Below are 22,934 nucleotides of genomic sequence, written 5' to 3' on the forward strand. Positions count from 1 at the left end.
GCGGTTCTCATCTTATAGTGAAATCCAGCTGGACAAAATCATTAAGTAGTTTATGGCACAGAATTCTAAAGGGACGGCAGTTTAATGAACTAACCTGAATCATAATCAGAATTTAATATGGACATTTCAAAGAAACATTCAATTTGAGAAATCTCACTCTTGCAACTACACGAGGTGCAAGGTACTAAGGAAGAGACAAGTAAGCCTGATTTTGTGACAGAAAGAACAAAAATATCTATTTTTGTTCTTACTCCATTAGAAGATTAAGATAAATGTGGTGTCCTTTCTTAAAGGTGAGATTTTTCTGTAGTAATTAGAGAGTTTGTGTCTCTATTTGAACAAGAACAGAAGCTAATGCTCTGTGCCCTGAAAGTCCAACCTTGAATCTATTTCCTATTAGTCTGCAGATAAATTGACAAACTGTAGCAAATTGATTATTGCTCTCATCCAAAGCTTACTGCAATAAATTAATGTCTTTCCTTTCTCCTCAATAGGCTCCTTATCAGGCTTCACGTCCTTCAAAACAAACAACTGAACAGAAATTAATAAAGCTGATGGACTAGCAGAGTGCCAGCAAATAGGAATTTGACTTTGGCTGTCATTTTTTGTTTGCATTATTATTTTTGTGACAGTCTTGTTTTGTTTTCCCCAGTGTTTTCTATGGATTTTTTTTTTTTTTTACAGCATTTCCTTTCTACTGGAAGCTTTGGTGCTTCCTGATTAGCTTCTGATCAGCTGCTGTACAGGCAGTGTGTAAGCTTCCCCCTCACTGGCTTGTCAGTCACGCGTGAAACAGAGGACAGTTCAGTTTGTCTATTAAATTTTTAGTCTCTGGAAGTTACCACCAAATGTGTCAATTTGACAACGGCGGTGCTTGCCTTTTACTGCGTGTCTCTTTTAACTACGAGCAAAATTTCAGCCACAGGTTGTATCTGTATAAACTCATAATGAATTTCACAAATGACAATGAGTCATTATCATCTAGATGATGATCGGTGGCACAAGAGGCTGATGGTCGTGGCTTGTATTGAGAGGCCAGAAACCTGGAGAAGTGGCAGTACTGAGGGCAGAGAGGAAGAGAACAAAATTAACAATGTAACTTTCTTGCATGTCCTAAAATAGGAGATGCTGAGAAATCATTGAGAAAAGGTGAGATTAAACCCGTAAATCTTGAGGAGAGAGGTTTTAAGGTGAGTCTCATACAGGTACACAGAAGGGGAAACAGTGAGTAAGCAAGGAATTTCTGAAAAGGAATAGATCAGTATGTTGTTTAGCACCCGGTGTAAATCACATCTTCACCAAGACCCCAAATTTAACTGTGCTATGCTATACTCCCTGAGGATTTAAAAAATTTTAGAGCTCTTCCTCAGCTACTGGGCATTACACCTCCTGCAAACTGTAGGAAATATTATCTCCTGTGAATGATAAAAAATCATATCTCTTGGAATTATCACTCTAACTAGCGTAACTGCAGATTCTTCCTTTGTGCAAGATACATAATCAGTTACATACCTGATACAGATCTGCTGAAGCACAATAGTCCCTCGTGGCAATGAATTATACGGGTACCTCTTTTTTTTTGGTTGGTAAAGAAAAAAAAAAGTATTATTTTTATCTGTTTAAAATGTACTACATATTTTTGAGATTCCACTTGTTCACTTGACACAGCATATAATAAAGAAAATTCTTGGAATACCTGAAGTGCCAAGCTTGCAACACCTATTTCCCACTTTCTGTATTTTATCGTATTAGTATCTTGTGTTTTCTTTTCTATTTTCTTTCTTGTTTTCTTTCCTATTAATTATATTCTTTGTAATTTTATAATCCATGACAAGTTGGACTTGAGTCTAATTTAGTATTGGGTTTTGGTTTTTTTTAAAATCTAACTTGGATTAATTTTCAGTGCCCCACAACACACCTTATATATGCTGATCTCAGGGGGTTTTTTTGTTTGTTTTAAAATCCCAAAGAGATGTTGCTGTAGTAATGCTGAACAGTTCAAAAATTTCTATGAGTTTTTGGTGTTTAGAGCATGTCTGAGATTGATACTATTAGTAATTAATTAACATATTTGAAGTGTCTATTGTTGTATTAGGAGCCTTATACCTTTACTGATTCCAATAGGGCAGATTTGTTTTTGTGATCATCAGCCTGCAAGTTTCGGTGTGGTTTTACCCCAAGGGACTGGAGGCGGTTCTTTCGGGGCTGTCCTCTCTCTTCCTGTTACTGTAGGAACACCAGCGGAACACACTTCTTCAAAAAAGGTGGCACTAAGAAATTATAGTTCAGATCTCTCTGTTGTGTCACCATTCCTTTCTATACTGTGCTGATCCCTTGGAGCTGTTGACATTTATCACTGGTACTTCTTTTCATGTTGGGGAAAATAAAAGTAGAAACATTTGTATTAAATTTTGCTTTGGCTAAGCTGGTTTTCACATCATGTCACTGCTTTATTCATTCTGTGTCTGATGTTGCTCTCCTTTCTGGTAGTTGGGACAGGTACCAAACCCAGTGTCGGGGAGGGAGTTAAAGGAGACAGTCAAGGCAGGGGACAAGGGAGGTCTCACCCACCAGTTGTGGCCATGGGCAAAAGACAGACTTGACCAGAGGAAACAAAATCAATTTAATTCAAAACAACAAAATCACCACCAAATCACCAATTAAATCAGAGTAGGACAGAAAGACAACAATAAGATCTTAAATACGCCTTCCCCCCACCCCTCCCTTTTTCCCTGGCCCAGCTTTACTACTTCCACCCCCCACACACACACTTGGCATTGGAGGGGGGAGGGAACACACAATGGAGGGTGAGCCAGTCAACTTCCTCCTGCTCGTTCCTGCTGCTTGTGCTTTCATAGAAAACATACCTCAGAGCTCCCTGTGGCCATGCGGCATCCCCCTCCCGGTAGAGAGTCCAGCACAAAGATCTCCAGCTCACGTGGGGGGCTGCTCCTGGGATTGGCTCTCCCAGTTCTGAGCCAACCCACCGCCAATCTTCTTCAAAGTCACAGCATTTTTTAGGAGTCCCACCTCTCTGCCATGTGCATCTGCTTTTCCTGCCAGTGCTCGCTGAGGATTGCAGGGCTTCAGCCAACTTGCCATGGACCAAAGGAAAATGACTGTACTGGTGCATATTTCTCAAACTTCTCCTGGTTACCTTGGTGACTGCATGGTCATTTCTTCTGTCTTACCCTCTCCAAAACAAAAGAGCGCTCTCAGAAACAAAAATGTGTTCCCAAACCTGTTTCCTCCTTTAAATAGGCTTATTTGCAGAGCCCTCATTGGCCCAGTCTGGGTCAGGGCGGGGCCAAAATTGGAGTGGGGGGAGACTCTTTTCACAAAACTACTTACAGGGACCATGCTAACGGTTCCATCTCTTGCTACTGAAACTGTGCCAAAGGCAACAGCCTCCTCCCTCCACTACCAAAATGATGCCAAATCCTAAACAGCAACAGTTAGTAATCTTTCAGATGCTGGTACGTATTCCCATTTTTATTAAGCTGTTGTTCTTTACTTTAAATACTAAATTCCTTCAAGGCTGTGGCTAGTTTAGAACCCAGCACTGTGTACTGAGTTTAAATCTGTGTAGTGTCTAGTGTTTTGAACACCGCTATATTGAATCTTTCTGAACACAAAACAGTGAGTCGCAAGCCAAATCAAGTATCTTTTTAATGTAAACACCTCATATATTTCATGGTTTATTGAGGAGGAAGAAAACATTGCAAATCATGCACTATTTAAGAGTTAGATTTGGGTCTGCCAGAATCCCAAGTGAGCACACAAAATTTCAGGTGTATCCACTTTTGCCGTGATTTTCACAGCAGAGTAGTCAGACCTCCTCACTCTCAGTGTTTTGGTGTGTTTATGCCTGTCTCCATTCTGTTAAATTGTCCAGCATTGTTGTCTGGAGGGTTACCTTTTCTTCTGCTAAGAATTTTTATCTTTGAAAATCGTCCAAAAAAGAACTGAGGTGGAACTATCACAGAACATCCTGTTCCCTTTGAAGTCAGTTGAAGGTTAGCCATTCATCTCAGTGGAGTTAGGATTTTCTCCGTAAGGCTTTTATATCAATCAAACACGTACTGAGTTCTGTTGAACTAAGTGTGAGCTGAACAGTCTGGTTTTACTGAACCGGGCTTTAGATTTTCATTATTTATTTATTTATATTTACATGAACCCAGGGAACAGAACTACAGTTATAGTTTCTTCCCAGCGTTGTTGAAACTCCGTAATAATAATTTATGATCATTACTCTTTATTCTCATTTTACCTCTGGTTATAGCTCCTGTTGTATTGCAAACTTGCTCTAGTGGATCTATTTTAATCACATCATCTCCTTACAGCGGGGAACTTATTCCATATTTCTCTTTTCTGTAAGAGTCTGAGAACTCCTGTATATTAAAGAATAACTGTGTAAGATACAAGGTGATTCTTTATAACTAGTATTGCTGTATTAGATTACATAGATATAAGAAACAGTAGGCAGTCTGTGGCCTCTTCTTCTTACAGAGATGCTAACCAGTTTTGGTTACCAGCTGTTTCTGAGCTGAATATTACCGAGCTGCACCCTTATCTTTATTATTTTACCTTTTATTACAGGCCTGGACCATTATCTTTATTTCTTTTGAGCATTTTTATGCTTCTGAATTGATATATTGGGATGGTTGTTTTAAAATATTCTTAATCATGTCAGGCATGATGACAGCATGTTTGTATAACATGAGTGCTACTCAAGACCCATATTTCAGAGGGGAAAAAAATAATGTGTGTGTTTACATAAGTGTTTGTTTAGTGTTACTCTTACTTAATGTAAAATGATGCATGGTATAATAAGAACCATAAGTGCTGCCGGAGAAGTTTTCCAGTCTGGAAACTGAGGCCTCTTTGTCTTGCATGGTAGCAAATGCCTGCTCTGCTAGAGCTCTGAGCTCAGCCCTCAGAGGCTGCAGATTTAAACGAAAACTACGTTAACAGTTTAATAGTTTCCTTTGTGAGCCCTAATTGATTTCATGTAATGCCATCAGTGCATTTCACAGTCTTATTAAATTTAGTTGTTTCTACCGAAATTAAGGGCAAGAAAACAAGTGCCTTTAGAATATAATTATTTTCATAATCAGTTTTAATTACACTTTGCTGTCTTAGAAAGCAAAGATTTTATCTTAATAAATTGTATCTGAGTAATTGATATGCTTTTTGTTAGATACCACTGTTGACTGCCTTGGAATCTCAAATGAATTATATGTTTTGGAATGCAAGGAAATACTTAATAATGTGTATTATAGACCATGAAGTGTGAAGAAGACAAGTGTGAAGAACAATAACCTTTTTGCTTTGTAGAATAACAGACCACTTCTGTCTGTTTGTTTCAGTTTTCATTTTAGGTTTTCTTTTTTTTTTTTTTTCCTGACATCACTCTTTAACAGGAATACCAACATTATTAAATGTTTTTTCCCCATGTTTTGTTGGGAATGTTTGACTTGAGTGATACAAGGGTTAGACTAGAAACCGTGTCACAAGTTCAGAGAATCTGGGGTGGGGGAGCATTTGTGGGGTCGTTTGGTTTTTTACTTTGTTTTTATTGGGGGGGGGGTCTGTTTGTTTGTTTTGTTTTGGTTTTTTAAAATGCTTCTTTTAAGTTTTGACTAAGGGCTATTTAGAAAAGTCTCTTGAGCGCATCCATCAGAACATTAGTCTGTCTCTACAAGTCATTTCTAATGATACTTCATCTGTCTGTGACTGCTGTGTGTGTTCAGATTATCTTTTCTTTAACTTGGTAATTGATTGATTTTAATCAAAATTTATTAGGATTTTAGAAATCCTAAGTAAATATAATATATTTTCAATAACATAAAAGATAACCTGTAATGATTTTTTATTACAAAGGAATTAAAATGATCCACTTAGTTTCATTAATGATTTTTTTGTAGATCACGGTGTAAGTGTGATAATCTATGGTTATGATGAACATAGGGAAAATGTTCAATTTTATTATGTTTTTGTTTATTCTAGACATATGTATTTCTAGACATGCAATATATTCTGTATTTGTGTCAAGGCAAGAAGGGAAAAGGAGACAAAAGCAATGGGAGAAAGAAAAGCCTGTTAGAGAAAATTCCCTCTAAGTGTCTCCACACTTGCCATACTGTTAAGAGGCATTTTGGGAATGTGGACCCCCATAAGTGATCCCATTAGAAGAGACAGAAATTCTTCTAAAAAAGGTTGATGAGGAATTTTCCTCTGTGATAACATAAGTCATCTATGCTGATGTTGTCGGATGCTTGTTTAAAGAGAGGTTATTTAAAGGTCCTATACAGAAACCTATGGATGTGATTTTTGTGCCCCATGGCATGATACTTCCTTTGGTTTTAGCAACCCTTCTCAGTCTGACAAATAACGGTGTAGAAGAGATGAGGGATTAATATCCAAGACTGATCTGAAACTTCATAGTTCTTCTTCTTTTTCTCATTAAATATCAATGGTGCTTTAATAAAAAAAGAAGTAAGGAACAAACAGTCTAAATTCAAAACTGTGTTTTTAAATTGCTTTAGTGTCTTTAGGAACAAAGAGAGCAGTTCAAAGGAATGTGCCGGGGGGATTGATGATTTTTGTTGTTTTCGTACAGGGTGCGGATATTCTGAGAAGGGCTGTGACAGGTATGAGATTGGAAACAAGGCATCCAATGAGCAAGAGCAAAAGAAATAGTTTCTCTCTTTTGTTGCATCCATTGTTCTAAGTACATAAACACCAGAAACATTTTTCAATACAACGTATTTTCTGGTTTTGCAGATTTTTGCAAAAGAAGCTACCAGGGAAGAACAGTTGCATCTTGATTCACAGAGTGAAAACCTGCTCATTGAAGCATTTTCTCTTTGTGTTAACAGAGTTTTAAAAAAGATAAATTATATAGTCTTATCAATATGATCAGGAGATGTTTTAGGATGTTCTACTTTTAGTATCTGAAGAGACTGTCATAATTTAGGAAACTGTGTGTCATTATCAGCAAAAGGACAGTACTGCATCCATATCGAGACGGACTCTGAGATTCAGTCAGAAGTTGAGACATTGAGATGTTTTGTTTTTCTTACCTGCAAAAGTAAAGAGAATCAGCAGAGAACTGCATTTGTGTGTTTATTTGCAGCATCTGTTGCACTTGGTCTCTCTGTATGCACAATTACACACGGAATTTAAAAATATTTCCGTGGTTATTCATATGTAACCATTATGGGTAGTGCAGAAAAGGCGGAGAAGCCATTTGAGCTATCTGAAGTTACTGAGAGTAGCTTTCAGCAAGTAGATCGCACTGATGAGAAATAAATGCAAGGCTGAGAGAATCACGGCGTGTTGAAATACAGAAATACATCACTAGAAGCAATCCTGTTCATACGCCTGAATCAGCAGGGCAGTACCTGTGTGTTCCCTTGGGCTCCAAAAAAAGCTTTTTTTATTCGTTCATTCAAAGACTTTTCCACCACTGAAATGAAATCTTTCCTTCCTTCGGTTCTCCACATCAGCTGTCTTCAGGTGTCCTCTTTATCACTTCATTAGTAGTGATAAAGATCAAGCAAAGAGTTCTAGAAAGTTATTGTTGCCTTCTTAGAGGTGGCTTTTTCATCAGGTTTGTGTCTTGGTCCTTTTCATATCTGTGACCTCTCATCCTGTTCTGACTTTATCTGAGGTTAAACTGTTCTGCCTCTTTAATAGTTTTTTGTAATCAGTCTAAGAAAAAGCAGCTGAAAGAGGGTTACCAGTAAGAACTTAAATTTATTTAGTAATAAAAATTATATGTTCCAACACAATTTTGCAATCGTGGCTTTGTCACACCAGCGGAAATGGATATGAATCTCATGAAAAAGTGCAAACTGCCTCCAGCATTAACAGGAAGATGCATGTAGTTCAAATTGTCTGGGATAGTTGGCTCTACAAAGGGGAAATTTAGGTATTCAGGTAACTGGCTCGGTTTGGTTTTGTTGGGTTGTGGGGGTTTTTGTTTTTTTTTTTTTTTTTTTTTTTTTTTTTTTTTTTTTTTTTTTTTTTTAATTGTATGGAATCGTCATTTCAGAAAGGAGAAAATACAGTTGTATAGAGAAAACCACATGAACTATAGAAGTAAAAGCATTTACTGATACGTGGTCAGCCAGTAGTCCAGGATTTTTTATTTTACATCTCAGTGCGATAACATTAGATCACCACCACAGTCTGCAGGCGGAAGTTGGATTTAGAGATCTATTGAGCACTGAATGATGTAGAATTTCTCCACTGTTATTGCCCTTAAAAATATCTGTGGAACAAGAATTTGTTAGTTTGTCTGTTAAGAATATTTTCTGTGCTCAGTCTTTGGTATATTTCCTTATCTATTATGTAGTAACACATGTAGCGTACCTTGGCATAGTGCTCTGCACTTAACTCTTTCCTGTTATCCAAGCATCGCAAAGCTTTATTTAACCCCTGACCCTGCAACTTTTCTTGTAACGTGAATAAGTGTTACAATTTCAAACAGGCAGATACTCAGAAAATGTGAATAATTCATTCCAAATTATGTAGCAAATACTACAGCTGAAGAAAGGTCTGATATTCACACTCAGGGAGCCTCTTCAGACCCTCTGTTTCTTGTGTTGTAGGGGATTTGGGATTGTTGAATGAAGAAGTCATTGCAGGATGTTTAGCGACACCATCATTCCCACACCTCTGCACTTTCTCTTCTTGTTAGGTTCTATAACAAGATGTTCAGTTGTACAGATTTTGTATTTTGTTGTATATATTTATTTTGAAGGTATATCATGGCACAGAGTCTGACTGTTAGTTAATAATACAATGACTTGTTTATGAACTTAAAGATCACATCACCATCTTACCTACCTTTAATTGTGTAAAATTAAAATTGTGTAAGCTTTAGGTAACTTACTATTGTAGTCACAAAAATAAAAGAATCTGCCCTTGAATCTGGTTTGACATATCTGCACAGACAAGGGAGGAGAAATTAAATTCCGGAAACACTCACCTCCATGTTTTGCAGAGAGAGTGTAGTTGGCTAACTTCTGGGTGTTTGAGTGAAAAGATTACTCCCACCTTTAGTATTTCTCCCATGAATAAGAAGCTTTTGATTATACCACTATGTGCTTATTTTTGTATCAGAGTAGAACAGAGAAAAAGAGGATCATTCCATTAAAAATAATTGTTGTTATGATTATCTTTTAGTACTTCAACAGTATTTTGTTGTGTTCCTACTGTGTAGTTTTCCATTGACACTAAAATATATTTCTGCTTATTTCACGTTCTTTTCTTACAGCTTGCACTCACTGTGGAACTAAATATATTTGGATGATAGAGACTAAAAAGAAAGCATCTTTATTTTGGTTTTGAGCAATAATTTCTTGTTCAATATACATATTTTTGTCTCCCCTATAATTTTGTGCAATTTATCTTATCACATGCTGATACTCTGTTTCTAGTGGGTATATTAGTGTGTTTACAGATAAGCAACACATTTCTGTAGGCTGAAAGAATAATGGCCATAAGATTTCTGTGCATCGTAGAAAAGAAGTGCCAGAAGATTTTTCATAATTAAAACTTTATTTTTTTACCCAGATTAATAAAATAACATTTTTTCATGTAGTTTGGAAGTTTTCTTAAAATGTAAATTCTGATTTTGAGTTAATACTTCCTATAGCTCTGCCTTTGAAAATATTTTTCATATCTGGGCTTGTCATCTAATTTTTTATAGATTAAAAATGCACTAGGTATTTACACAAGTGTATGAATGAGCTTTGGGTCCAACTTCTCAGGATACCATGCAAAAAGTTAAATATTCCCAAACAGACTTTTGTCCTTTGTTTTTTTACTCTCACTCTGTATTTGCAGAATGCCGCTATTTGAGCACTGCTATGTATTTACAGGAATTCAGGTGGATTGTGTTTTTAAATGTGCCTGTAATGTTTTGAAAGAAGTGCGTGTGAAAAGCGTTTTACCCTATTCTGTGAAGACACTGGTATTAGCTATCATGTGGCACATTGAATTAGAATAATGCTATGAAGGATATTTTACAATAGAATTGTGCTCTGAAAAACTAGATCAAATATTTTTAGTTTATGTAAGTTTATTCCATTGTCAAGTTCCACTGAATAAATGAGATGCTATTCTTGAGCTAAGCAGGTCAATACAGTATTTTCCATATAATGACTTTTTTTATTATTTTAACAAAAGAACAACAAATTCCTTCAATGCAATTGGTTTAGATTTGAAGGGCAGCCTAACCGCAACCCATGTTTATGTAGATGTAGGATGAAGTTGGGAAAGGGATCATGTTCGCTATTCTGAGGCAAAGCGTGTCTCCCTCTCCTCCCGAAAGCCCCCAGGGAACACGTTCTGATTCAGAAGCAGTGCCATGATGTGGGGAGTGGCAAGAAGTGCCTCTGAGACAGAAATCCAGTCTGGTTTTAAGCTTTAAAAAATTGGTGGATGACTTTGTAGTGAGGCATTCAGTAGCTTTTTCAATTTTTTAACTAAAAAAACAATCCATTTCTTCACAAAATTTTTGGAAAAAGTAAATAAGATGTTAAAGGATTAAAAATAAGATAGGTATATTGTAGCTATTTTTGATTTTGATTTTGAGATTTTAGTTTTAAGGAGGATTTTTTTTTCTCAAATGGTTGTCCTGTACTCTGAATATTTCTGTCCTCACTATCCTTTGCTGCAATGTCCTTGTGTTTGTTCAAAAAGCACTTTCTTATGCTTCCCACTAGGAAAATCTTGAGTTAATTTTTTTGATTCTTTTCTTACTTCAACTGATGTACCAGCATTTAGAATGTTATTGTTGCTTATCAGGGAGTACAACCTCTTCATGACAGCAAACATGATTTGAAATAGAGATCAGCACTTAGCAATTTCACGGCCTTCCCTCGTAAAGTTAGGATAAATTACAACTAGAAAAATTATGTAGCTGCTAAAATCTAGTATCTTAGCCTCTAAACAACTATAAAACTAGACAGGAAATCTATCTAGAACTATCCAGATCACCACAGATTTGTAGACTAAACATGGGTGTGCATCAAATTCCTTTCACTCTGCTTGAAGTAACACAAATTATCGAACAAGTTTACTATATATTTTCTGAACTTAACAAAATTACTCCGTTATCAGGCTGATGTTAAGCAAATATGCATGTAATACAATAACTTGCAATAAGGAACGGTACGTCCTATTTACTTGCTCATGTTTCTAAATCCAGGTGTAGCCCAAGTTCTATGCAAAAAGTCAGTGAGGATGTGACACCTGCATTCAGCATGAATGCTGATAGAACACGTTTTTTCAGCAACAGAATTGCTGTAGCCTTTAGTGTTCTTTCCTAGTATATGATTTAGATCTTTCCTGAGGATAGGATAGCCTTTGGATTTAAAAATTGTATTTTATCAACAACTGATAGAGATATTTTCTGTAATTTATCATATTCATAATAAAATAACTGAAAACAGAACAGAAAAAACACCCCAAACTTTAGAGTTATTAGGGTTTAATGTGTTGAATGCAATCTCTAAAGGTTTCAAGTCATAAAAACTAATAATTAAATTCATCATACCATGCAGTTGCCAGGAACTATTTCAATTTTTCTAAAAATAAACTTTTCCCACTGTGATGTTAATGACAAATAAGAAAGTAATCTTTGGTTGAAACAAATCAGGGAATTACTCTGATTTTTTTTTCTTCAATTGTATATTTTTCAGGCATAGTACTTTCAAAGAAGTACTTCACTTAATTTTTTACACAGTGAATTCCAGTTACTACTTCTCAGGAGAAAAGATGAAGAAGGAACCCTATGTCCCAAACATGCAGTGCAACCTCTGTAGCTAATGTATCTGCAAACTTAATTGGTACATGAAAAACATATAACGTGTCTTAGTTATATTTTGATTTTTAATGATTAAGATTTGTTTTCTTCCTAAGAGTGCTGCATTTGACTGTTTGTACTTGCACAGGGTTTGTGAGCGTGAAGCTGCGCTGGAATCGGCCCTAAGAATGTTGCAGCAATTTTACCTGGATCTTGAAAAATTCCTTGCGTGGCTTACAGAAGCTGAAACAACTGCAAATGTCCTGCAGGATGCTACACATAAAGAAAAGATACTGGAGGATGCAAAAACAGTTCGGGAGCTCATGAAGCAGTGGCAGGTAAGTCAAGCACTTCAATTTAGAGGTACGTAAGCATCTAAAACGGTGGAGTTTTTTCAGCGCGCAGCAATGCAGCTAAATGGACTTGAGACCTGATTCTCCTACTAACCTGGGAGCATTTCTTTGGGAATTTTTGCTGGAATGTAACGTGAGCCAAATCATGATTCTGTCTGACACGTTTCAGCATATAACACCTTTGAAAAAGTATCTTGAAGTATGGTTTTAATATGTACAGAAAGGCAACTCTGAGAAATGGGTGTTTATTTTTTTTAATCACACAAAAATGATTTAATTACTCTATCGAGCTAGTCTTACAGTGAGCACTTGCCAGACATGAGTTTATTAAGCATTTCTGATATTGTAAATTGCATCTAGTTTATTTTCTGTAGCTTAACCGGATTAGTTTTCCTCCATTACTTTCAAATGTGCAAAAAGTTTCAATCTGGTTTTTGGTTGAATATTGTTAACACGCTCTGTTGCGATAATAAAAAGAGGTAATTATTAACATTTTCATAAGTAATGTCTTGATAGTTTTCAGACAGTTGTTTTCCTCTGGAAACAAACAAAAAATCTTTAAAAAGAGACAGGATTTTGTATTCAGTGTTCCAGAGAATCTTGAGGAGAAAGAAAAATTAGTTGAGATGGTGCTGTTGAAATATACTGTTACACATCCAATGGGCTTTCTCCACTACAGTTACTGAGAGGTGTAGAAACAAGGCTGCGTGAGTTCTTTCATTTCTTAAATATGAGAGTGCTTGGAAAGCAATATTCCTTCATAGCACATGACTTTCCTGTGAACAGAAACATCAAAATTAGAAATTCCAGGCACTGAAGGCTCTTTGCCTTTATTTATGAAAAACACACTCTGGAAAACTTTAGTTATATAATTGTTTGTGTTGAGTAAGTACTTTGGAAGGAACTGCTGATACCTTCTTTCGGCACTGCTGTATTAATAACGGTATCAACTATTTGACTGAACTGCTGCTAAGTTCCATTACATTGTACCCTGAAATCTACAGCTGTTGCACTGTCAGAAGCATATTTTTAATTGTAATCTGTCTTTATGCTAATTCGATTTTATACTAACATACTGTCAAGGGTTAGGGCTGGGCCAGCCACCAGAGAAATGACAGATGTTCTCTATTAACCCCCATCCTTTCCCAAAGGCGGAAAGAAAGGGAATGAGGGAGAGAGGCTTATAGATACGAAAACTAAAACTGCTTTAATGATAATAACAATAATAAAATTGTATCCATATACAAATAAATACAATGCCAATACTGAACCCAACCCCCTGATGGCAACCATGTTACCATCACCACTGACGCTGCGGTGTAGGAGCTGGGTAATTCCCAGACTGCACTCAGATGCAGATGGGAACTGGATACGGGAGCTGGATTCCAGAAGTAGATCCAGGAATGTGCATGGATTGGGATCGAAGGCAGAATGGACAGAGTCCTCCTCAGACACTGGTTGTTGAAGAAGAGAGTGAGACCCATCCCTCAGCTTTACACCGAATATGATGTCTGTGGGATGGAACTCCTTGTTGGTCAGTTCGGGGTCACCTGTCCCGTCCGCTCCTCCCCGCAGCTGTGGCTCTAACTTACTGCACCCCCACCATGGCACACAGGGTTCAGCAGTCACCTCGGTCTGCACAGGAGCAAGGATAAGCCAGAGCCTTTCTGCAGACCAGCCCCTGGTAGTAACTGTAAACATCAAGCGTTATCACTGCACCATGGCACACAGGCTTCAGCAGTGACCTTGGTCTGCACTGGAGCAAGTACCAGCAAGAGCCTTTCTGCACTCCAGTCCCTGGCAGTAACTGTGAACATCAAGCGTTATCAATCCTCGAAGCAGACACTGTCTGCAAAAACATGCTGTTAACTTCAGAAAGTGTAGTATTAGTAATTAGAGCATCATTTTTAGTCCGTTTTCTTACGAGAATAGGGATTTCAGTAACAGGAAATGTTTTAGGTTCAGGAAAGTCAGTTGGAATTTATGTGAACCAAGCAGTGCATTTGTTTACTCACTAATATAATGTGTTAATATGTGTGAAGCTTTTGTGGTAACTGCAGAGACTTTGGATTATTCTTAAAAGATAAACGCTGCTTTTGTGGCAATTCACCATTATTGGAGGGACATATGTGCAGGCAAAAACACAAACTGTCATAAACTTCTGTTTCTCCACTGGTACCTGATGGATTTTTCTAAAGAAGTGTATGTGAGTTTCACATGAAGCGGATGGACAATGCCAGTAAAAGTCAGCTGGAAAGTAAATAAATTAGTAGCTATGGCTACAGATACACTAGTAAGATAAGTATGTCCTTCATCCTTCCCTGGCACTGACGGCAGCTATAAGCAAAAAGCCACATCCATGTTTATGAGCTGTTCTGCAGTTCACAAAGTTGAATATTATGCTACAGTTGTTCCTATACAAAACTTACCGTTAAAAATAAATATTTTTAAAGACACAAGGAAATTATTCAACAGCAAAAGAAAAGGAAATTTATGTAATAGTCTGAGTGGTTAGCTGTAAAATTAGTGCATTAAGGTGTGTAATATTTGCAATGTTAGGTCATAACACAGCACTCCATCTCAATAACCTTCATTGTAAAGGCTTTCTGTCCAAATAGTCACAGTTTCCTGGTAGTGGTGCAAATGAGGCCATCGATGTTGCTACAAAACTGGATAATGGAGCAAGGAAGGACTTTTCCTTCTTAAAGCATGATTTTGTCAGTAAAACAAATGGTCGGGAAGGAGAGTATGGATTTTCATCTGTTCTTCAGTAATTTGCATTGATTTGTCCAGTCTTCATACCCTGCTAGCAAGAGCTGTCTCTCACAAGTCGCTTTGATGTGTAAGGATGAAAAGTAAGAACTTGACAAAAGAGTGGCCATTTGTGCACAGCTTATGCGTATAAAAGAACTCTTAGAAAAGGAGCTTTAATAAATCACTGAAATCTCAGAAATATTCAGTTATTATACTTTGTGGAAAAGGGAATTCACACCTGGAGGATACTGTGTCCAGCTCTGGGACTTCCAGCATAAGAATGACATGAATCTGTTGGAGCAAGTTCAGAGGAGGGTCACAAAGATGATCAGAGGGCTGGAGCACTTGCCCTAGGAAGAAAGGCTGGGAGAGTTAGGGTTGTTTCACCTAGAGAAGAGAAGGCTTTGAGGAGACATTGTAGCAGCCTTCCTGTGCTTAAAGGGGGCCTACGAGAAAGCTGGAGCGAGACTTTTTATAAGTGCATGTGGTGATAGGACAAGGTGTAATGGCTTTAAACTGGAAGAGGGTAGGTGGAGTTTAGAAGAGAAGTTCTTCACTGTGAAGGTGGTGAGACACTGGAACAAGTTGCCCAGAAAAGTTGTGTATGACCCCTCCGTTGAAGTATTCAAGGCCAGATTAGATGGAACATCAAGCAACACAGTCTAGTGGAATGTGTCCTTGCCCATGAGAGTGGGCAAGATGATCTTTGAGATTCCTTCCAACCCAAACCATTCTGTGATTCTATGTTCCGTTCTTGTATCTGCAGTCTCTGATGTGTTGTTCATTACTCAGTGCACGGACTTGGATCGTGTGAAAATAGTTACCGGGAGTCTTGAAATGTTACTGTTCTCTTTTAAATGGCTATTTTTAGGTATAGGTATAAAGCAGTGCTTTAATAAAGAATTCCCTACAAAAATAATGGAAAACCTAAATATCCGAGTGGAGTAATAACTTTACCTCCTTGTCACTAAAAATGTTTATGTCGCCTTTAGGGATGCAGCAATATTCTGCTTTACACTCTCAAACTTTATTTTTCAAACTTTATTTTTTTAACCAACTAATAAAATAATGTCTTGCTGTGCAGAAAGTGTTTTGTATCACAGAAGTTGCTTGTCTAGGAAAACCTCACAGTTTTAAGTGTTTCTTTTCGTGTTCCAAAGCCATTACCTCAAATGTCTCTAATAAAGATTAATATTCACCTACCACTTAGCAGTTCATTCAGTAGCAGGAGATGGGTGAGATTTACATAACTGCACATTCTAATTACCTGATGATGTAATTATATTAAACTGTTGCATTATAAACACACTGTTTGTTTATGTAAGCATGTATTTATATGCATCATTTGTCTGAGCTGACAGCAATGTAATAGCTGAGGTGATTTGCGCAGTTAGAATACTTTCTGGAGGCTTTTCAAGGCTACAAACCAGTTACTCCAAGGAGTTGTGTAATTATGTGCTGCCTTTTATTGTCTAGTTGAAATACATAATGTGTCCCCAAGAGGCCTGGTTTGATAAGTAAACATATGAGGGAGATGAAAATAATTAATTTTACTTTCTGCTGTCGTAGTTCTAGTGGTATGAACTCCCAGCTCTGTTAATTACCCCTCTGGTCTGTCTTTTTAGCAGTAATTGTATGTGACATTTTATACAGCTTATGTCATATTAGATATAATTTTGAAGCTAGTGTGGATTCATCCTTCTATTTTATGAAAATAATAATTTAATCACTCTTTTTTTTTTCACTGAAATGTGACAAAAAATACTGCATATGACACCTAGTTAAACAATAACTGGAGAATATTTTATACTAGATAGATATATACACAAGTTACCAAATGTATCTGAAATAATCCATGATGAATTATTGGTAGTGTAGACTCTCTAAAAATATGACAGCATGTGATAAATGAAGCAAAGTTAATAACTCTGGCATGAAATATATAGCAAATTTATTTTTATTACCACCTTCATGCTCACTTAACCTATAACCTAAGAGGGTTTCTATTAGATGAAGTTTAGCTGCTAAACATATAATATGCAGTTCCTTAAGCTATGCCTCAGAATGTAGAGTATATGTGTATACTTTCTATACATAGGATTTGTAGTGCAGTACCCGTATTTTCTCAGTGTTGTTTTTATCTAAAACAAGGGACATGAACAGCAGGAAAGTCACTTCTGTCTCTTCTGTTCCTGTCAAAGCTGCTCGCCTGTTTTTAAGGTATCCAAGCAGCTGTTTCCTCAACAGTAGAAAGCTGAGGTAGATACACGTTCCTCACTCTTCTCAATTATTTAGCAGTATAGGCTCTTTGAGAGGATAAAATTATTTCCAACTTGGTTTCAAACATAATTTACATATTATTGCCCAGCATAGTTAATTTTGTGACATGCTGTATGGATTAGATTATGAACCTAAGTAGCAAAGTAGAGACAGAGTATTTGTAATGTCCTTGATCAGTTCAGTTGACTTTACTAGAAAATATTTAATAGTAATTAATTTTCAAATACTTCCACTCTCTGCTCTAAAACACTTTTTCACTCACTTCTGCTTGAAATTATTCTCTGAAAACTCTAAAAATAAAATATAAAATTCTTCCTTTGTCTATTTTTAATAGATTAATCTTCAACATCTGTCTTTTACACTATCCTGTTAATAGTTCTGAAATAAAACCTGTTCCATAGTACCTGAAGTGGAATAACAACTGTCAGAGGCATCTTACTCCATTGAGTAATAGAAGAGAAATTAAAAAATCTAAGTTTTTAACACAGATGCTACCACAGCCTAATCTGAGACAGGGCAAGATATTATCCCGGAGGGAAAAGCTACCATATGGCTTTTGTAAACTATTGGGTAACATTGTTTTGAAAACACCTGATTAAGATCTTTTCAGTATTGCGGCTGGTGGTTATGGAGGAGGGGAGCATTGCCAGCAGGTCAGGGTGGTGATCTTTCCCCGCACTCAGCACTGGCGAGGCTCATCTGGAGTGCTGGGTCCAGTGTTGGGCTCCTCAGTATGAGACATGGACTCAGGTGGAGCGAGCCTAGCAGAGGTCACAAAGAAGATCAAGGGTTTGGAGCATCTTTCATGAGGAGAGGCTGAGTGCTGACACTGTTGAGCCTTGAGAACAGAAGGCTCGGCGGGGGGAATCTTATCCAGTGTATAGACACTTGGCAGAGACTGTGTAAGGATGGAACCATGCTCTTCTCAGTAGTTCTCAGGGTCAGTATGAGGGGCATTAGGCACAGTCTGAAATACAGCATGTCCCAGATTAGTGTAAGTAAAATAAAAAACCCGTGAGGATGGTCAAATCATGAAACAGGCGGTCCAGAGAGGTTATGGAATCTCCATTACTGGGGATCTTCAAACCCTGACTGGGCATGACCTGGAGCAACCTGTGCTGAGCAGGTGGATTAGATCAGATTAGATCCAGAGGAGCCTTCCTGCCCTCACCGAACTGTAGTTTTTGTGATTGCTGATCTGATCATATAATCACAGTCATTTTGTAGCCTAATTAATTTTCACTTAAATATACATGTGGAAAAAACTTTAATATGAGAAAATAAGTAACTGAAAACTTTCTTGCTATCTTGAGAAAACTTCATAAGCACGTCCCATGAGTTCCTGAGTAATGTGTTTAAGTGAGTAGGAAAAGTAGATAGTAAAAGGAAAAATGTGAAGTAAGAAGAAAGGACCACAAAGAATAAAAATAATTATGTATTTGACAATTATTCCTATTAGTGGAAATTGGTGGTGCAGTTGAAAGGTGGCAGCTAGAGGTAAGCAAAGAAAGTAGTGCAAGTATTTTTTCAAAGTCCTATAAATTAAAATTGGGGTTTCATTTCTGATGCACAGAATAGAAATATGCAACCTTTGGTCTTTTGGCTTATTTTATCAAATGATGTAGTACTTGGTTACTAAAGCGAGATGTGAGCATTCTTAAAACTTATTCCCAGGAAAATAAACAGCTCTCAGTTGTCAGAAACGTAACATATAAAGAGGGTGTTTGCAAAAAAGAAGATAGACAAATTTCTTCCTTTAGTTTCTCATTTGCATGTTCTCATAATTAAGGTAGAAGAAAAATCCATTTCTCAAATATGCTAAATAACACAGTATATGTTCACTTGGTTCACTTGTGGTTTTCCTCTTCAAAAGTTTCAGGTCAAAAGGCTTTTGCTTGCAGATCAGCATTCAAACCCTGCCAACTTTAACCACGGATTTTTCAAACTTAGGTTAGATGAGAAAAGCCTTTGTAGTGTTAAGTGCGAGGTAGTGTTGTATTAAGTAAGATTATTAGAGAAGAAAATATCAATAAGAGAAAGAATGGATAAGATTGTTTGCCATCATTCCTCCATGGGTACCAGTGCCCTCATTTCTCCTGACCTTATCATTTCTCTAGGATGCCTCATCCCTGTTTGTGTAGGCTTTTCTAAATCAGGATCTCCGACATTCAAAGAAGTGGATGGATGGGTTCTCTCATCATCTTACTAGCTTGTGCTGTGTTTCACTGTAGCCCATCAATTTGAAGTGATAGGAATGAGGTTGAGTGGTTATCAAAACTTCGAAGACTTCTGCCATTTGATCTTCCTGTGATCATCAGTATTTGCTGGTACAGACTAATCTGCTGTTTAGTTCTTCCCATTTATTTAGTATCATTCATAGCAGGTTTATTTCAGAAGTCTATACTCATTAAAAGCCATTTGCAAAGACCCAACATTGGCTGTTAACATATTCTTCTGATGAGCTTGAAAGGGTATCTGTGCCTTTTTGCAGTTATACCTCATATTAGACTATTCAAAACACGTGGCTGAAGTGCACATAATACTTTGTTTGTGAGACCAGATGTGTATTTTCGCAAGGCAAGTAAAAAGAAAAATGCTTATATAGAGTTTATCAACATGTTAATATAAAACAGATAAATTTTATAGTGCATAATTGAGGAAAAGTTTTGCTTTTGTCTTAGGACTATTGTCTTCCTGAATTCGTAAGAAGGCAGTGACCTGCAAAGAATACAAATAAAGGATTAAATAAAATCATAAATGTTTTTAAGACACAAGTTCTTGTTCTGTGAAAGGTTTTTTTAGGCTGTACTGAGGAAAATAGATGTTTTCTAAGAAATGCTGCAGACTTTTCCTAACTGAGTGTAGAGCTGCCATAGCCCAGGTTCTTTGCTGTGTATCCACACATTTTCCCAGTACCACCTCCTCTGTGCTATGCACTGCGCAGCAGTGGCGTCCTGCAGCGCACCAAACCCCGCTACCTAAACCGTCCTCAGGTCTGACAAGAATAACTTTCTCTGTATCATCACCGAGTGAGTGCCATGTCTCTTTTTCTGTCAGAAGTTTGGACTTTCTTTTGTTCAACTGCTGACAAGTAATTGAAACTCTTCTGTCAGTACACAGTTCCACATGTGTATTTGTTCTTTTGTGGCACATTTTCCACTTGAATCATTTATTTTCATTGGCTACCATTTCATTTTGTGCGTTTTCTCTTGGGTGCTCGATTCTAGTTTATTGATGGTCGTGATAGAAACTGCCATTTATCCCACTTATGAAATAAAAGATTTTTTTGTTTGTTTGTTTTCTAGAGTGATTAGTAATACAGAGGTAATATCTCAGTCTGTTGTGTAATGATTCCAGTGGGTTCATCACTTGTTATTGCTGAAAATAATATCAACTCTCAGGAGGAGGATCTTTGTCTTCTTTTGTGGCAGTGCTATAATTATGTTATGAGATTCTAAACTGATGTTCAGGCGTTTCATCTTGTATAAAATGCATGTTGCTGGGAATTCCGGAAAGTCAGCCTTAAATTAGGGTTATTCGTCATAGTTTTGCTACATTTTGTCTCTGTAAAGTTAAATAGATTTGGGCTTATTTTCTCTGAAATTGTTAGTATAATAATTGCATTTTCAGAGATTGAGTATTGTAATGAAAATATACAGCTACTTAAGCGTGTTAGTACTTTTTCTAGGGTTTTTAATTCTTATTTTTGTATTGTCACTCCTCCTTTTCTGTGTGTGGGAATCATCATATGTTATGGTACCTACCAAATACTATAAAATAGCACTATTGAGCTGCTTAATGTGAGATTGAATGACATTATTTAGAGCCTATGACACTGGAAATCAGACGTAGGCTCATGTAACTTCTACTATAGAGATTCTTCCATCAGACAAGTTATAAATTTACATACAGAGAGATATATTCTATTGTTCTTCATATCTCTTCTCATCTGGATTTTGGACTATTCAGTTTCAGATAACCTGTGCACTCTATGGGTGATGGTTTTTTTCAAATAACCTTGTCATCTGTGGATTTTCTTTAGGTGAATTTAGGAGGATGTGTCCTTAAACACTAATACATGCAACCACACACATTGCTGTTTGTATCCTCCGGGTATCAGTTGTCACCTACTGAGAAATCAAATTATAGAAATAGAGTAATATCATCTATGCAGTGTCTACCTTTGCAGTTTTTTAGAGTCCGTGTAAATAGTCTGTTGTGTATCTGCCACCTGTCCTTACCAGAATACTGTAGGTGGTAGGGTTGAAGAGTCAGTTTCTGGCATCTGTTTTTAAGTGTTAACAGTGTAACAGTGACGTAAGGAAGCGTTTAAGCTCCCGCTAAGATTGGCAGAGCTGTTGGAATCTACAAAGCTTTTCATTTGTTTGGCCAAATGGAGTTATCCCGTTTGCCTTCATCTCACTAGCAATGCAACAGCTGCTCACATTTGTACCTCCTCACACCATGAAGAAATGTCTAAGAGGTGTTTCTGAACTTGCGTTACTGAAGGGGTTTGTGCCACCCAGCTCGGCTTGGTTCCAGTAACTGTTCTTCCTAGTTCTGCTCAGACTATGGTGAGAAGCACTTTCAGAGGGTGTTTTAGCCCAGCTGGGCTGGGGCTATTTGCCTTCTGGAGAAGATTGAAGATCTTATAGTTTTATGATGGTCCTACCACCCAGTATATTTCTATATTGTGCAATTCCCCATCAGGCAACAGAAGAGAACCAAAATGCAAATCCAGAGCTTTGAAGATCATTTTTCCCCCAAATGATGACCATGAGTTTAGTCATAGGTAACTACGAAGGTATGTGAAGATATGCCTAGAAAGCTGCTTCTGCCAGATCACTCCAGGTTTTAAGCTGTGTCTTCTGCTGGTCCACCGGTTCATATGACTGCCCCTTCAGGGTTGAAGCAGTGACATTTGTTTGGTTTCTCTTTTTCTCGCTGAGAAATGTTGTTCTGGCTTGTCTTACCTCTTCATTGTCACCAAGTGGGAAAGCTGTTAATGCTTTCTGTTCTTCATGTGTTTGTTTTCCATAGAAACTTTCCTTGAAACCAAGTATTTGTTGACTTAAGGAAAGGATTTTGGCTCCTTTATGCCCCTTCTTGGAGTGGTGGCTTTCTCACTGTTGCAGAAAAAGTTTTTTACTTCTTCAGTAGGGCTGGTGTAGTTGTCAGGACATCTGAATGGGCACGGCTGTTAACCTACTCCATGGCTGCCATAATCAGTCAGACCTTTGCCGACTAATTTTTTGTGCAATTCCGATATATGCAGGACTGCTGCTGCTTCGGAGGGAGTGGGAGGGAGTGGAGTGAAGACAACCTGCACCAGTGTAGAAATCCATTTAACTTTCTCTTACTGCAGCCTATTAGCTGTCTTCGGTAGCAGTCAGTAACTGAGCTGGGGGAAGGAATTTTTCTTAGTACTAAAAAATAAGGCAGAACAGGCAGCAGGAAGGGAAGCATAGTGGGCTGCAAGTTTATCTGTCGTCCTGTGCATACAAAAGGCAAATCATTTGATTTTCAGGTATGTGAAAGGGAAACGGTGCTCGTTGTCTCCAGACTTGTGGAATCCTTGCTCTTAACTCTCTCACTTTCTCTCTGCGTTTATTGGCTCATGTCACTTTTGTATTAGATATTTCGGATATTAAAGCAGGGAGGAATCTTTTTAGGGTTATATGTTTCAGAGTTGTTTATACCAAGGTATTCTGAGAGTCTGGTTCAGC

The 22,934-nt window shown here is 37.4% G+C and overlaps 1 protein-coding gene across 1 annotated transcript in view; it reads left to right on the forward strand.

Moving 5' to 3' along the window:
• Window positions 1-22,934, forward strand: part of LOC104499190 (dystrophin-like) — a gene marked incomplete at its 3' end in the record, with an annotated part of 127,490 nt that overhangs the window by 61,166 nt on the left and 43,390 nt on the right. Inside the window, exon 5 of the mRNA XM_010142663.1 lies at window positions 11,970-12,159. Within this exon, the coding sequence (XP_010140965.1) occupies window positions 11,970-12,159 (190 nt within the window). The remainder of the gene's footprint in view (window positions 1-11,969; window positions 12,160-22,934) is intronic.

The sequence above is a fragment of the Buceros rhinoceros genome, unplaced genomic scaffold (assembly GCF_000710305.1).
Source record: "Buceros rhinoceros silvestris isolate BGI_N320 unplaced genomic scaffold, ASM71030v1 scaffold9, whole genome shotgun sequence".
NCBI lineage: Eukaryota > Metazoa > Chordata > Aves > Bucerotiformes > Bucerotidae > Buceros > Buceros rhinoceros.